General features: G+C 48.3%; 1 protein-coding gene across 1 annotated transcript; it reads right to left on the reverse strand.

Annotated features, from left to right (window-relative positions):
• Positions 1 to 76: 76 nt before the first annotated feature.
• WBP2NL (WBP2 N-terminal like) lies at positions 77 to 9538 on the reverse strand. The gene is made up of 8 exons (XM_082480738.1): positions 9472 to 9538; positions 6949 to 7057; positions 6273 to 6408; positions 4644 to 4736; positions 3694 to 3912; positions 3173 to 3295; positions 2731 to 2807; positions 77 to 1869 (listed from the first exon to the last, which is right to left on the reverse strand). Exons 1-8 carry the CDS (start codon positions 9528 to 9530, stop codon positions 1822 to 1824), a joined length of 864 nt encoding a protein of 287 aa, XP_082336864.1. The 5' UTR covers positions 9531 to 9538; the 3' UTR covers positions 77 to 1821.
• Between the last annotated feature and the right edge of the window lie 3498 nt (positions 9539 to 13036).

The raw sequence follows: 13036 nt of genomic DNA on the forward strand, positions 1-13036 counted from the left end.
GCCCCAGGGATATGAACACGTCAGTTCTGGGTATCTGGGTGAGAGCAAAGGCCCAAATCAGCCTTCCACCCCCCCCCCCCCCCCCCAGGCAGCAAGAGGATAACCCCCACCTTCTCTCCCCCCAGTTACATGATTCCAGATCCGTCTTAGCCATAGGAGAGAGAAGGACTGGCCCACAGCTGACCCAAGAGAACACCACCAGTGGTTGTTGTTTGTTCCAGCCTTCTGTACAGTAGGCAAGAATGAAGGTCAACACAACACACACATATAACAGCGAACAGGCAGCTAAAGGTATCAACACTCCTGTATTAAAGTGCAATTCAAAAAGTTACAAACATTCAGGGTTGATTTTTTTTTTTTTTTTAAATACAGAGTTATTAGAATATCTCTAACTCAGACATAAAAGGCTGAGATAAGGAAATTTGCTTCCCCTGTGCTGGGCTGCTTTAGGAATTCACACTTGCAAGTCATGCAAGCCTGACTTACAGGAGAGCCCTGGCACACAGGGAAGCAAGAGGGAAGACACTCCTTCCCCTTCACTGTGAAGGTCGGAAGGCTGTAGGAAGAAGTACTATCACCCCGTATGTAAAGGATTGCAAAGGTCTCCATCAGACTACAGAGGCTCTCTTCAGAGCAGGTTTAATGGCACTATGTCCTAAGGAAGAAGGAACGGTTATGGCTGAGCAGCCAGCCTCTGCAAGACAGCTGAGCGTTAGTAATATCCACACCAGACAGTGGTTCCAAGCTGAGAGAGGGCACTGCACCCCACCTAAGAGACCCAACTCCGGTTTTACAGTGCCTGCTCTCCCACACTGCTCAGATGTGGGCATACAGGCCTTGGCTGTGGTGGCCGAAGGAAGAGATGAAGGCTGGTTTTCCCCTGTGGAGCTAGCACGCAGCACAAGCTTGCGCAGCAGAGGGAGCCAGGGCTGCAGGACCTCTCTCCTGACAAGGCTAGTGCCAGGTCGTCTTCCTAAGGTAACACATTTTGCTCAAGGCAAGCGGCCTCCTGTGCAGCACATGACTCCTTTACGCTTGAAGAATGGCTGCTTGACACAGGATCATTGCACAGATATGGGACCTGCTTCTAGGAGAAGGAAAGGAAGACTGATTCGCATATCTGCCAGTATCAGCTCACTGCCCGGCAGGCACACCTTTGTTTGCTTTTCTATTCCATGTCTACAATGGCAGGCTGACTGGGGCCCATCCCCTTCCCTCTTGCGCAGACAAATGCTTCAGTGTCTCTTAGGATGCGCTTCCCACATTCATCACACCATGACTGTTAGTTCAGGACATGAAACGCATGTTTCCAGCATGATACAGGATTTCCAGAGTCCCACCTCACGCTGAGCTGTGTCAGAATTTTAGGAAATTTAACACCTTTCTGGGGCACCCAAGAATCTATGCAAGGAACCTCAGGGCTCTCTATACCTTTCCTCTTGGATGGTGCTTCAGAAGTCAAAAGTTTGGCGTTCGAAGTAATTTTACTCCAAGATCCCAGAGGCTTCATATTTTAGTCCTAGATTAGTGATGTGGACTTCTTAAACCACCAGTAGACCATCTCTCTCCTTAAGCCAATGGCAGAGCAAAAGGTTAGTACTTCAGCTCGAAGAGATAAAGTAAATAAGCAGGAAAGTGCTGTTCTTCCGCCTTGTAAAGTCAGTGGCAATACATTTAAGGAGGGTGGGTGCTCCCCTGCCCAGCACTACATATATTGTGTATATACAAAGAGACCTAGAGATATGCTAACCCGAGGGGCAGTAACAGCCAAGTTGTCTTCAGAGAGAGAAGGTGTGGGAGGCTGGTTGCAATTTCCTTCTGTTAGTTGTTCTTCTTATCCTCAGGAGGTGCATAAGGAGGTGGCTGATCCTGGAAGGAGATACAGTAGAGTCAACAATCCTGCCGGTTTTATGACGAGCTCCTACCCAGGCGTTCCCAGGCTTGGCTTACAAGATATCACTGCTCTTCAGTGAGCTACAGCCAGAGCCGGGTGCTGTGTTTCAAGGTGGCATTTCACCACACCATTCCTCTCTAGTATCAGTTATGCTCTAAAAGATATACTACCTCTCATAACATTTCTAGTGAAGGTAGAAAAACAGGTAGGTAACAAATGCTCTATTGCAAATAATAGACCAATTAAATCTGTTTTAATCTCCATCCTCCCTTCAATTCCAGGGCTTTGTCTCTGTTGATGTTCATAGCTCTGACCCAGCAGACAGCAAACCCCTGGGCCGAGGGCCAGCTTTGCTGCTCCATCAGTCTCCAGCCCACCACAGAGCCATGCAAGGCAGTGAAGGGCACAGGCAGACTGGCTGTCACGTGCCAGATGTGGGCTACAGACTACCTACCGGCTGCCACTGACTGAATTTTAAGACACCTCCCCATCTCCACGCAGCCCAGAAAAAAATGAAAACAAAAGCCTCACACTCTCATCCTTCAGTGACCTGCTCTTCTTTAACTGTCCCCACTCTCAGGCCCAACAGAAACAGAGAGCTTCTGTTGTACTGAATGGCTGTTACTGGGTGAATCTTAAGGCCCTCCTCCTTCCCTGACTGCAGATTTAACAAGCCTTCTTCATGGCACTATCATCCACACCCCCCAGGAAAAAACATACTTTCTGTGCATGTTCAAAATGAAGGCATGCTAGGCTTTTCTAAGAAAGCAAACCACTGCCTCTCTTAGTGATGGAAGAGGGAACAGGCACACGCAGACCACAGGCGCAGTACTCACCATGGGCATGTACACATTGTGTGGGTTGGCGGGGTTGTAATACGCACTGGAAGCGGCTTCCATGGCCTTATTGCTCCCTAGAAAGGAAAGAGAAGATGCCATCTTACACAGGTTAGGCAGTGGCCCAAGCCCCAGAGCCTTCTCCACAGCCATAGCTCTACTGAGGGGTCAATAAACATCCAAAGAGCTAGCAGCAATCGCAGCAAGCTGAGTTTGAACTCACAGCAGTTCAGGAAAGCTGAAAGCTGGCTAGAGCTGACCACAAGCTGCGCAGTGCAGAGCTGAGCAGCTCCCCCCACGCTCTGCTATCTCAAATAATAGTTCAAGATGACTTTGAGCTCCTGAAACAACAACTTCCCCACCTCACACTGTGTCCTCAATATCCCAAGCCCCCAAGCACTCTTTTGCACCCAGACCCTGGCAACCCCCCAGTCTCACTTACCTGGCACCCCTGGGCCCCCCCAAGCTGGGGGAGCTGAGGGGGCTGAGGGTCCTGCAGGAGATGGCCCGGAGTAGGGGGGAGGAGGTGGTACATACACGGGGTTTGGAAGTGGTGGGTAAATACCTGAAAAAGATGACACCGGATTGATGCTTCGGACCGTGGCAATGGAACAGGGGGGGGAAGAGAGCTCACAGGCCCAGCAGCATGTTAGCTCTGGACAAGAGCAGCAGCAAGGGAAGCTCTGCAGGCTTGGCAGGGATTTGACATTTTGCTAATGCCCGGCATGTCAGCAGGCAACAACTCTCTGCCAAGCAGCAGCACAATTTACAAACCACATTTTAATTTCACATCCGGCTGCAACAATAAAAGCATACAGGTATGATCAACAGCACGTGAGATTTTTGCAAGGACAAGGATCCTTGATGGAGACAAAACTACAATAAACCTGACCGTACCATTGTGAATTCTTTACAACTAACACCAAATACACCTTGCCAGTCATCATTACACAATTTCCAAACCTGGAGTCTGGGCATATGGATATCCCATGGGCTGTGGAGCTGGTCCATAGGCATTCATCGGAGGTGGTGCGTAAGGATATGGTCCGTTTGGTGGTGGAGGAACAGCATAGCCTCCTGGCACAGGTGAATAACCCCCAGGAGTCGGCGGGGCGGGTGCATACCCTCCGGGAACAGGTGTATAGCCATAGCCAGGGTTCTGGAGAGGAACGCCACTGGAAGCTAAGGAGCACACATTTAGTAAGCCAGACACCCTTTTGTTACAACTAAATGTATAGAGTAAAAGGAAAATAGTTCTGTTCATGCAGCACTATCTCCCTTCATTGAAATTCACTATACAGTGTTGGCATAGTACTGTGCTTGGAAAGCATTAGTCTCCTCACTGCAAGTTCACAAGGTGCTAAAGGAAACCTGCTGCAAAAATACTAGCTATCAGGTACCAGTCCCATCACAGAGCTCCAACTGCTGGAAGAAAAGACTATTCTAAAGCAAGGATCTGTAAGGTGTTTTTTTCTTCTTTTTCAACTTTCATATCAGAAAAAAATGTACATTTTCCACCCATTTGATAGTTTTAAATTGAAGTTGCTTTTTTAAATTTATTTTTTCACCCCTCTTCAAACATGCACATTTTAACCTCCCCCATCTTACTCCTATATTATAGAACCAAGCTGAGCGTAGGTAAGTGAATCATTTTTTCACCATCACATATTTCAACTTTATTCCAGGAGGAATAACATTCTGTAGAAAAAGGTGGTCCACCTCAGAAGCACAAATCCCAGAATATTCTGATTGCACAAAGCACTAAGGTGAAATAAAGAAAAAGGATTGGTAGGCAAAACAAAACTTCCCCTGGAAAGAGAAAAAATACATTGCTGCAAGAGTGCATAGGGTACCCTTCTTCCCACAAAGCTCAGCCAATTGTGGGGGAACTGAAGGCTCTGAAGATCCCTTACCGTTAGAGGCAGCTTTGAACATCAGCTGTCCAAACTCAATGGCTCCTCCACTGTTGAAAGTCAGTTTAAATGTCCCCTGCCCTTCCCAGCCACCTACGAGAGAGAATCAGAATTGAAACAGACTATCAACCTCCTCAGTAGCAGTCAAGACAGCAAACCAGCTAATACTCCAATTATTTTTTTTCTTCCTTATTTCAAAACTATTTTGCGTCCTATTGCCAGGGGAAAGAATCACGGCATTGCTACCAGATGTCCCCCAAAATATTATCTCAAGAAGATCAGGAATTTATTTCTTTATCCTTTAAAAGTCGATCCTAACTATAGTTATGTGGAACCACCTCCTCTAGATACTAGGTTGTTCTTTCCTGAAACATTTAATAGAACCTAACAATGAACACAGTGTAAAAAAAAACCACTTAATTGACTGAGGATTTTAATTGAAAGCCCTCAAATGAAGTTTTATTGCTGACCTCAGTGGACTACAGATCAGGATCTGCAACTCAAGCTAGGATTTAAATCAAATGCAACATTTTTAATCTCTTTGACCCACAGAAGCTCAGACAGATTATAAATGCTTAGGTATAACAGCAATTTTTCAGAAAAAAAATGAAGTAGGTTGCAAGATAAGTAAGAGTGCTTTATTTTTTAGGGGCTTTTTTGGTAGTTTTTTTGGGGGGGATGCTTTGTTTTTTTGGTGTCTTTAGAACAAAAGATGTTTTATTTAAATAAAACAAGATTTCATAAAATAAGACTTATCTTCCTTGTCTAACAATGAAGTTAGTAAAAGTAGAGCTGGTCTCTTGGGAACAAAGTAGAAATAAAGTATAGAAATATAACAAGACAATCCACCATGGAAAAAGTCACCCCCTTGGAGATTCGCCTCTTTGAAACCACTGTCTTTGTATGATTTCAGCCCAAGAAAGTGGGCTGATCCACAATTCCCAGAGGACCCAGTCACTTTAAAACATCGTTACAAACAGAAAGCAAAAGCATAAGCTCTCCAGATGCCATCAAAACGCACATAAACTTAAGAGGGCTGAAGAGGGAAGAAATTCAAACCAGAAGCCTTGTTTTTAATCCCTGTTTATGTTCTGCAATTCCCTATGTTCGGTCATGACCGTGACAGTAAGTCTTACTACAGTTTCATCATGAAAAGGGGAACAAAGCTACATCAATGACATACAGCAGCATCCTAGATGCATGTAAACATAGCCAAGTCGGTAAGCAACTACTGACCTCCAGAAAACAAAAGTGATCATTAATTCTGTCTATCAATACCAATGACTGGGGAGTTGGTCACTTACCTACCCTTCCAGGTCAAAGACAGGGGAAAACAAGCACATGCAGAAACCAAGTAAACATGACATAGACAGCAAGACAGAAGTAACAAGATTAAAAAACCCAGTCATCCTGTGGAAGTCAGTTACTAGCTTTGGGGGCAGACAGTAACACAGAAACAGTGCCTTAAGGTTCAGAAGACACAAGTTACCCCAACATGGACATGCTAGCTATACTGCCACAGCTACTCCGTCCGTCTTTCCTGCGCACATAAGCCATCTATCTGATGTTCAGCAGAAAAGGACTTGTGACACTTAGGAAAAGTTCAATCTACAAAGCACAGGCACATACCTCCTGCCTCAGCCTGAATCTGTCCTTTGATGTAATTGGCAGAGAAAACAGGCTGCTCGATTGAGCATCCTTTCACCAAATAAAACGGCATCATGAAAGACAGCATGGGATCCTTGCCCTTTGACACAAAGATCATCTGCAAGACAAAAGGGAATGCCTCTGAATTACTTGAATTAGATATAAAGGGTGGTCACAGAGTTCTAGTTGTAGCAGCATCCAAAAAGAGGGTAACTTAAATCCTAGTGTCAATATGCATCATGTTATTTCACAGCTTAATACTGTGGGATCCCAAATCCCCAGATTTTATGGCATATGCCTCACTTGCCTGAAACATGTATGTTGCAAAATAATATACCACTTAAAACACACAAGCACATTTACCGAGTTTTATTGTTCTGCTTTTTAAGGATAAGCTATGACAGTTTTTAAATAAAGTAATATTGACTGACATATTGTATGAAATATATTCTCTAGACAGTGATTTCCAGGACTGCATGCACCTTCATAAGGAATTGTAACGCAGGCACGAACTATCCTATTTCCACCTTCCCTTTTCCTACCTAGTACTCAGTGGTTCTTCCCATAATAAAAATCACTTCTAACACCAACTACATTCTTGGTCTAAAGTCTACAAGGTCCTTTGAGAAAACAGAAGCCCTGCTGGCATCAAACTTACCCTGTAAGGGGTGAGATACAACATCCCTTTCTTGGTACCTTTGAAGACTTCAGGCTTGCCCGTCACGTCACTGAACGAGAGCTCCACATCTTTACACTGTTTGAGAACACTAAAGGAGGAAATCAGACAAATTGGAGAGAGAAACTCAGCAACAGCTCTGACACACGCCCTCCCCCCCCCCCCCCATCACACAGCACACCAGAAACTCTGAATACTACCCCAAAAGACTCAGTTCTGACGGGGGCCCACGCCATTTTTTCTTTGAATGGAGGGATGATTTATGCAGAGACAATCCCTGCTCCTCATCCACAAAGGGAAGCTTTAAATGTCAGTTTCTCTTTCTGTTTCCAAAACCATCAGGCCGAGGAATTGCCCGCTCCACAGGAGAAGAGCCTCAGCCCAAAGGTCAGGGCACAGAAAAGGTTAAGGTGCCTGAAACCACCCTCTTGAAGCCAAAGTATCATCTCAGAGCAAGCCTCTCCCTCCAAGTCCATGCTCAAATCCAGGACTGGCCACTGCATGAGAAAACACCGCACCCACTGTGCTACTGTGGGTTGTTACCCACTGTAACACTGCACCCGCTGTGCAAATTGAGGAAGTTGCTTCACTAATACCCTCACTGCTGACCCTACTTCACATAATTTAAGTAAATATTTGTAATAAACAGCACAATGCTAAGTAACAAAATAAAGGGCCAGTAATGTCAGCAATAAGGTTATTATTGTTGGATATCTATGGGAACATTAGTGAAGTTGCTAATGTCACAAAGACAGATGAGAACTGTGAATACTGCAGGGTCAGGGATATGGAGGTGCCTGAAAAATTAAATATATTTTCAGGAAAAAAGAAAGAGTCAACTCAGGAAAGCATGTCATTGAATCTACAGGATAGATCCTAAACATGCCACCTAGTAAGAAAGTTTGCAGAATAAACAAAAGAGCCTTGGGGGTGACAAGCTTGCAGCATGTTAGTGGCAGAAGAATCTGAGGTGTTTTATGGTTCAAGAGCATGGAAAAAGAAAACACAAACCCCTAACCCAACACAAGCCTGAAGAGGCCGGATCTAAAGTAATCCTTATGTATTCTGATCAGCTTACTGCAGAAATCAGATCAACTCAGGAAATTGCAAAATTACTGGGGGAAGGTAGGAATCAGCAGGGCATGATGGGAAAACAATCAAAAGCCCTGTAGTTTCAGGCCGTGTGCTCTTTAGGAAAGAGAAAAACATAACAGTATAGATGTGTCTGAAAAATGCAGCTATCCAAGGAAGAAGACATTAAAAAGTTTAGCTTTAATGAAAAAAAAAAAAAAACAACAAAAATCTGACCAAGAAATTCTACTGGGACATTATTTCATAGTCGAGCTAGGTGCAGATTCTCAGACTGCCTGGGAGGGACAGACTGATGAGGCTGCAGAGCTCTTTCCTCTTCCAAGATGCGAAGGGGAAACGCTTCTTTTAAGCTAAATAAAACCAGCTCCTCAACAGCTTGGATCTCACCAGAACACTTCCTCAACTATGTCCTGTAGCAGCATTTCACATTAGCTTGCCTCATTGGGAAGAATTTCTACGTAGTCACTGTAATGTTTAGTCCTTCCCAGCTACTCACAAAAATAACACACAGCCACCACCACTGGGTGTAATTAGGCCACTGAACTGGTCTGCACCTGCATGCCTGTCCAGGGCTGTCACGGGAGGGCTCTGCACCCTGCAGAGCACCCACCTGTGACTAAGCAGTGCCTTAAAGAATGGCTTGAGGTCAAGGATATGGCGATTGCCTTTAAAGCAGCAAAAGCTTTGTGTGTCAATGGACTTCCCTGACTGATGTAATAGCAGTCAGTATTTGGAGCATATTTTTGGAGAGTAATTTTTCCAATTGTTACCAGGCCCAAACCTACTCGATGATCCTTCACTGGGCCTTTGGTTTCTAGGATTTCTCTAGGCAAGGCTGGGATGCTGGGAACACCCGGACACAATCAAGGGGAAGCCGAGTCCCGCCAAGCCAGTCTGTCAACCTCCACCCGGGGTGAGGGCAGGCGTCGAGCTGTGACCCCATGAGGAGAGGGGTTCCTACCACGCCGAGGAGGGGGCCTGAACAAAAAGTTCTCCTTACTTTGAATTCATGTGACTCCTACCCTAAGCGGCCTCTGCCTCTATGACATCTCTAATTGCATGACATTAAAAGAAAAAAACAAATTCCCGGTATTTTACAGGCAATGGCCGCTCACTCTTCACCCCAGGGCACCTGCTGGAGAGGCACTACGGTCCGCCGGAGCTCCAGTACCGAAGACGGGGCAGCTCTGTCGGCTCCAGCCAGACCCGCTCCCCACCGCCTGCCCCTGCCCGACCCCACGCCGCCGGGGAGCACTTTAATAACACAGGCCCCGGGCCGGGTCACCCCAGCGGGCCGAGCTGCCTCCCGCTGCCTCCCGCTGCCTCCCACCACCGGGCCCCGCCGCCCCCGGCCCTGCTGCAAGTACGGGCAGTGAGGAGAAACCCCCCACCCCGGCCCCCACCCGCCGGTACCTCTCGCCATTGGGGATGACGACACCTCCCTCCCGCGAGTGGTTCCTGTTCAGCGCCATCTTGTCTCCCCCCGCTGGCCCCACCCCTGACCCTGTGACGTCAGCCCCCTTAAAGACCCGCCCACCCCGGGTGACGCCTGCCGGCCGGCGGCGCACACGAGACGGAAATGAGGCAGCGGCGGCGGTTGTCAGGCGACGCGGGTTTAATGGCTGCTGGCGGAGGGGTCGCTACAGCTGCAGCTGGCGGCACCGCCCCGCCCGACCCGACCGGGGCACCGCGTCTTCTCCACCGCGGGGCAGCCCCGCCGTCCGGTCTGCCCAAGGCCCGCTGGGGAGGGCCACGGTTCCGCCTCTCATCTCCTGGCCTACCGGCGGCCTGCGGCCGGCTCCCAGCTAGGCCCGAGGCGGCCGGGGAAGGCGCTTTCCCGACAGACACACCCACCCATCCCCGGTCCGGTGTCTCCTGAAGCGCGGTTTTGGTCGTTCTCTGTTCGCAGCACCGCTTCCCACTCTTCAAGACCTCCGCTGGAGTGGGGGAGGTGATGGTGGCACGTCGGTGGCAGCCTTTCCCTGGAGATGCCTGCTTACAAACCGTAATGAACCATAATTAACTTGTCCTCACAACTAATCACAGATACTAGTGCCTACGCGTAGCCCTGATGGCTCTTCTTGCTCTCTCTGCTGACGGCATAGCCGCGCCTGCCATGGGCTTCATTACCGCCTTAGTCTAAATGGAATTTGTCCACTGTAAAAAAAAAAAAAACAGAAAGCAAAAAAGACCTTTGGCATTTACCATGCATTGCAAAATTTTCCTGGTGAATAGCTTATGTGGTGAAGAGTTTGTGAAGTCTTTGAACGCACTAAGTGGGTACCTCCGGTGTAAAATTTACCCCCCTGTGATACCGTTCAGGTGATATCTCTGAGGGGAGATTCCAACTGGCTGTGGTTGTCCTGGGACTCAGCTGGTGGCACACAAGAGCTAGGATCCATTGGGGCTTTTCCCAGCTTTATCCATTGGCAGAGACTTTGTCCCAACAGCATCTCCTGCTGTTGTGCAGCATGGGAAATTTTTGATATTTCCCACTTGTAGACTTTCTGGTAGATACACGGACACCGGTAGGATATTTGCATGAGCGGGTGGCAGTGAGGAATACCTGAGCTTGCTTTTCTCAGCTAGCTTTTATGGATCCTTTAGACGTAGTCCATGATCTGACAGGAAATTACAGAGCAGAGCTTAAAAAACACCTTATTACAAAGAAACAAAAATTCCTAAACATATAGGGTGAAACACACAGTCTTGTCCTTGTAGTCCATGTTACAGGCAAAGGAAAATCTCTTCTGTTGCGTGGGGTCTGCTTTGCTTTCATTAAGCAGGACAGTGCTGTTTCTCTGCCATAACCCTTGTTTGGGCTCAAAAGTCATAGAAATGACCATACCGCTGCCCGGGGTGACACAGCCCGGTGGAAAGAGAGTTCCATTAGAGCAGTCACATGGCCACCAAAGAGAGCTGTGTGAGAAAGCAAATGGAGGGAACACCTCTGCACGCCCCTGCTAAAGATGATGGAGTGTGGCTTCATGCTTCAGTGCAGTGAAGAAGAAGAGGCCTGGGGTAGTCCTTCTTATTGCACTGGGATTAAAACATGATGTAGAGGCTAGGCTGGAGTAGCCACAGCAAAGTAGGCTGAGAAGATGCTTCTGGCAGCTGGTGATGCTGGAGACACCTCCACACCTTGCTGGCTGGTGGAGACAAGCTGGGAGGAGGCTTTGACCCCACATTGGGCTGTGGATGGCCAATGTGGGTGGCGGGATTTGTAGCAGCATAACGGGATGGTTTCTGCAGGGTCCGTGGCACCAGTGACAAGGCTTTTGTTCTCTACAGGGCTGAGGAAACCTGGTGCAGGTGGAAAGGTGGGTGCAAGGCTATATGCACTTGCCACACAGAGGAACACTGGGAGCCATCACTGGGAGCTGGGTGGTGAAAGGACTGTGAAGGGTCACTATGGCCCTCACATAGTAGCGGTGCTGAGAGTGGCTGATTTGTGTGGACAGGGGGGAGCAAGAGTGGAGACCTTTGCTTTGCAGTGACAGCACCAGAGAAAGCCACAAGATGGACATATGCTCTTAGACGGTTTTGCTAAGGCTTGGAGCACCCTCTTACCAGCCCTGGCCCCCGTACAGCTCTATCAACAAACCTCAGTCCTGGCTTGAGTCACCCCCTGCTACTCCCTTGCTGGGACCTCTTCCTCACTCCTGCACCAGCCTTTCCAATCCCCCATCCCAAACCCACTGCACTTCCCCTTACTTGCGCTGCCATCCCATGGCATGGCGTGCATTCTGCACATGCATTTTAAGTGCAACCAGCCGTTCTTCCAGAGGTGACAACCCCTGCCAGCCATGTGTCATGCTAGGTGACAGGCAGAGACTGCCAAACTCAGGACATCTGTGATTTTCTCCCCTCCTCCCTTCCGCCCTGCCAGTCCTGACACCTTCTGCCCGGCTGAGGGATATCCAGAAAAGAGCTGACACTGGCTAGACATGAGCATATCGTCTTCAGTACAGCTGTGCCTCTTTCTGCTCCTGGGTCTTTACCTTCCTACATTGTCCCCTCCAGGGGAAGGTAAACTGACAGCTTCTCAACCCGACACAAAAGCACATTGATAAGGAGGAGATGTGAGAGCTGGGACAGGGAGAGGGAGGAAACAGCCTGGAGAAGAGGAATATTCAAGTACTCAGAGAAATAAAGGAGAGACGGAAAGGGTCGAGAGTAGAGAAAGTAAGACAGGGAAAGAAAGGAAGGAAGCAAGCTATGGAGGGCTAAAAGGGAATGAGGACAAAAGCACAGGAGAGGAGGACATGGAAGCTGGGAGGGCAATAGGAGGGCAGAAGACAGCACAGGCTGAGGCTGCTGGAGTAGCAAATGCAGCCGTTTCAGTGAGGAGGAGGTATCTCTTGTGTTCCCACCACCAGTGGAGACCCAGGGAGACACCCCAGCCCAGTGCTTATCAACCCATGGCTTTTTGCAGTCCTCCAAGATCCTGAAGGCCCTGTGCTGAGCAGGGCTTTCCCTGGGGGAGACCCCTGGCAGGGGTCCCCTGTGGCACTGTCTTCCCTGTGCTCCCATGGCAGAGGAGTCATACTGTGGGAGAAGGGTTTGGCCAGGATCTGCTCAGTGCTGGTAGAGAGAGACCACTGCAATGGGGGATGAGGTGGGGTGAACTCAGGACAGCTTGGTCTGATTTGCACAGGATCAAAAGCCTGTGGCACAAGCATGGCTTTTGACCTTAGCGCTGGGCAGGTCAAATGCACCCTCTGCAGCAGGAACATGTTATTTTCCTCTGGGTTTTGCTTCTTTTGGAAAATATGGCTATTTTCCCCAAGTATTTTGATGCTTCTCAAATAGATGCTACAGCCCAAGAACTAATTCTGTCTCCTCCCACCGGTCACTTCCCCTGAACCACAAAACACGTCAGTCTGTCACTTCTCCCATCTATCCACTTCCAAGCTGCCATTTCCCCTTGGCAAGCCGCGGCAAGGAATGGGGATAAAATGCTGGGCCACCATGCCCT

The sequence above is a fragment of the Vanellus vanellus genome, assembly GCF_965231255.1.
Source record: "Vanellus vanellus genome assembly, chromosome: 1".
NCBI lineage: Eukaryota > Metazoa > Chordata > Aves > Charadriiformes > Charadriidae > Vanellus > Vanellus vanellus.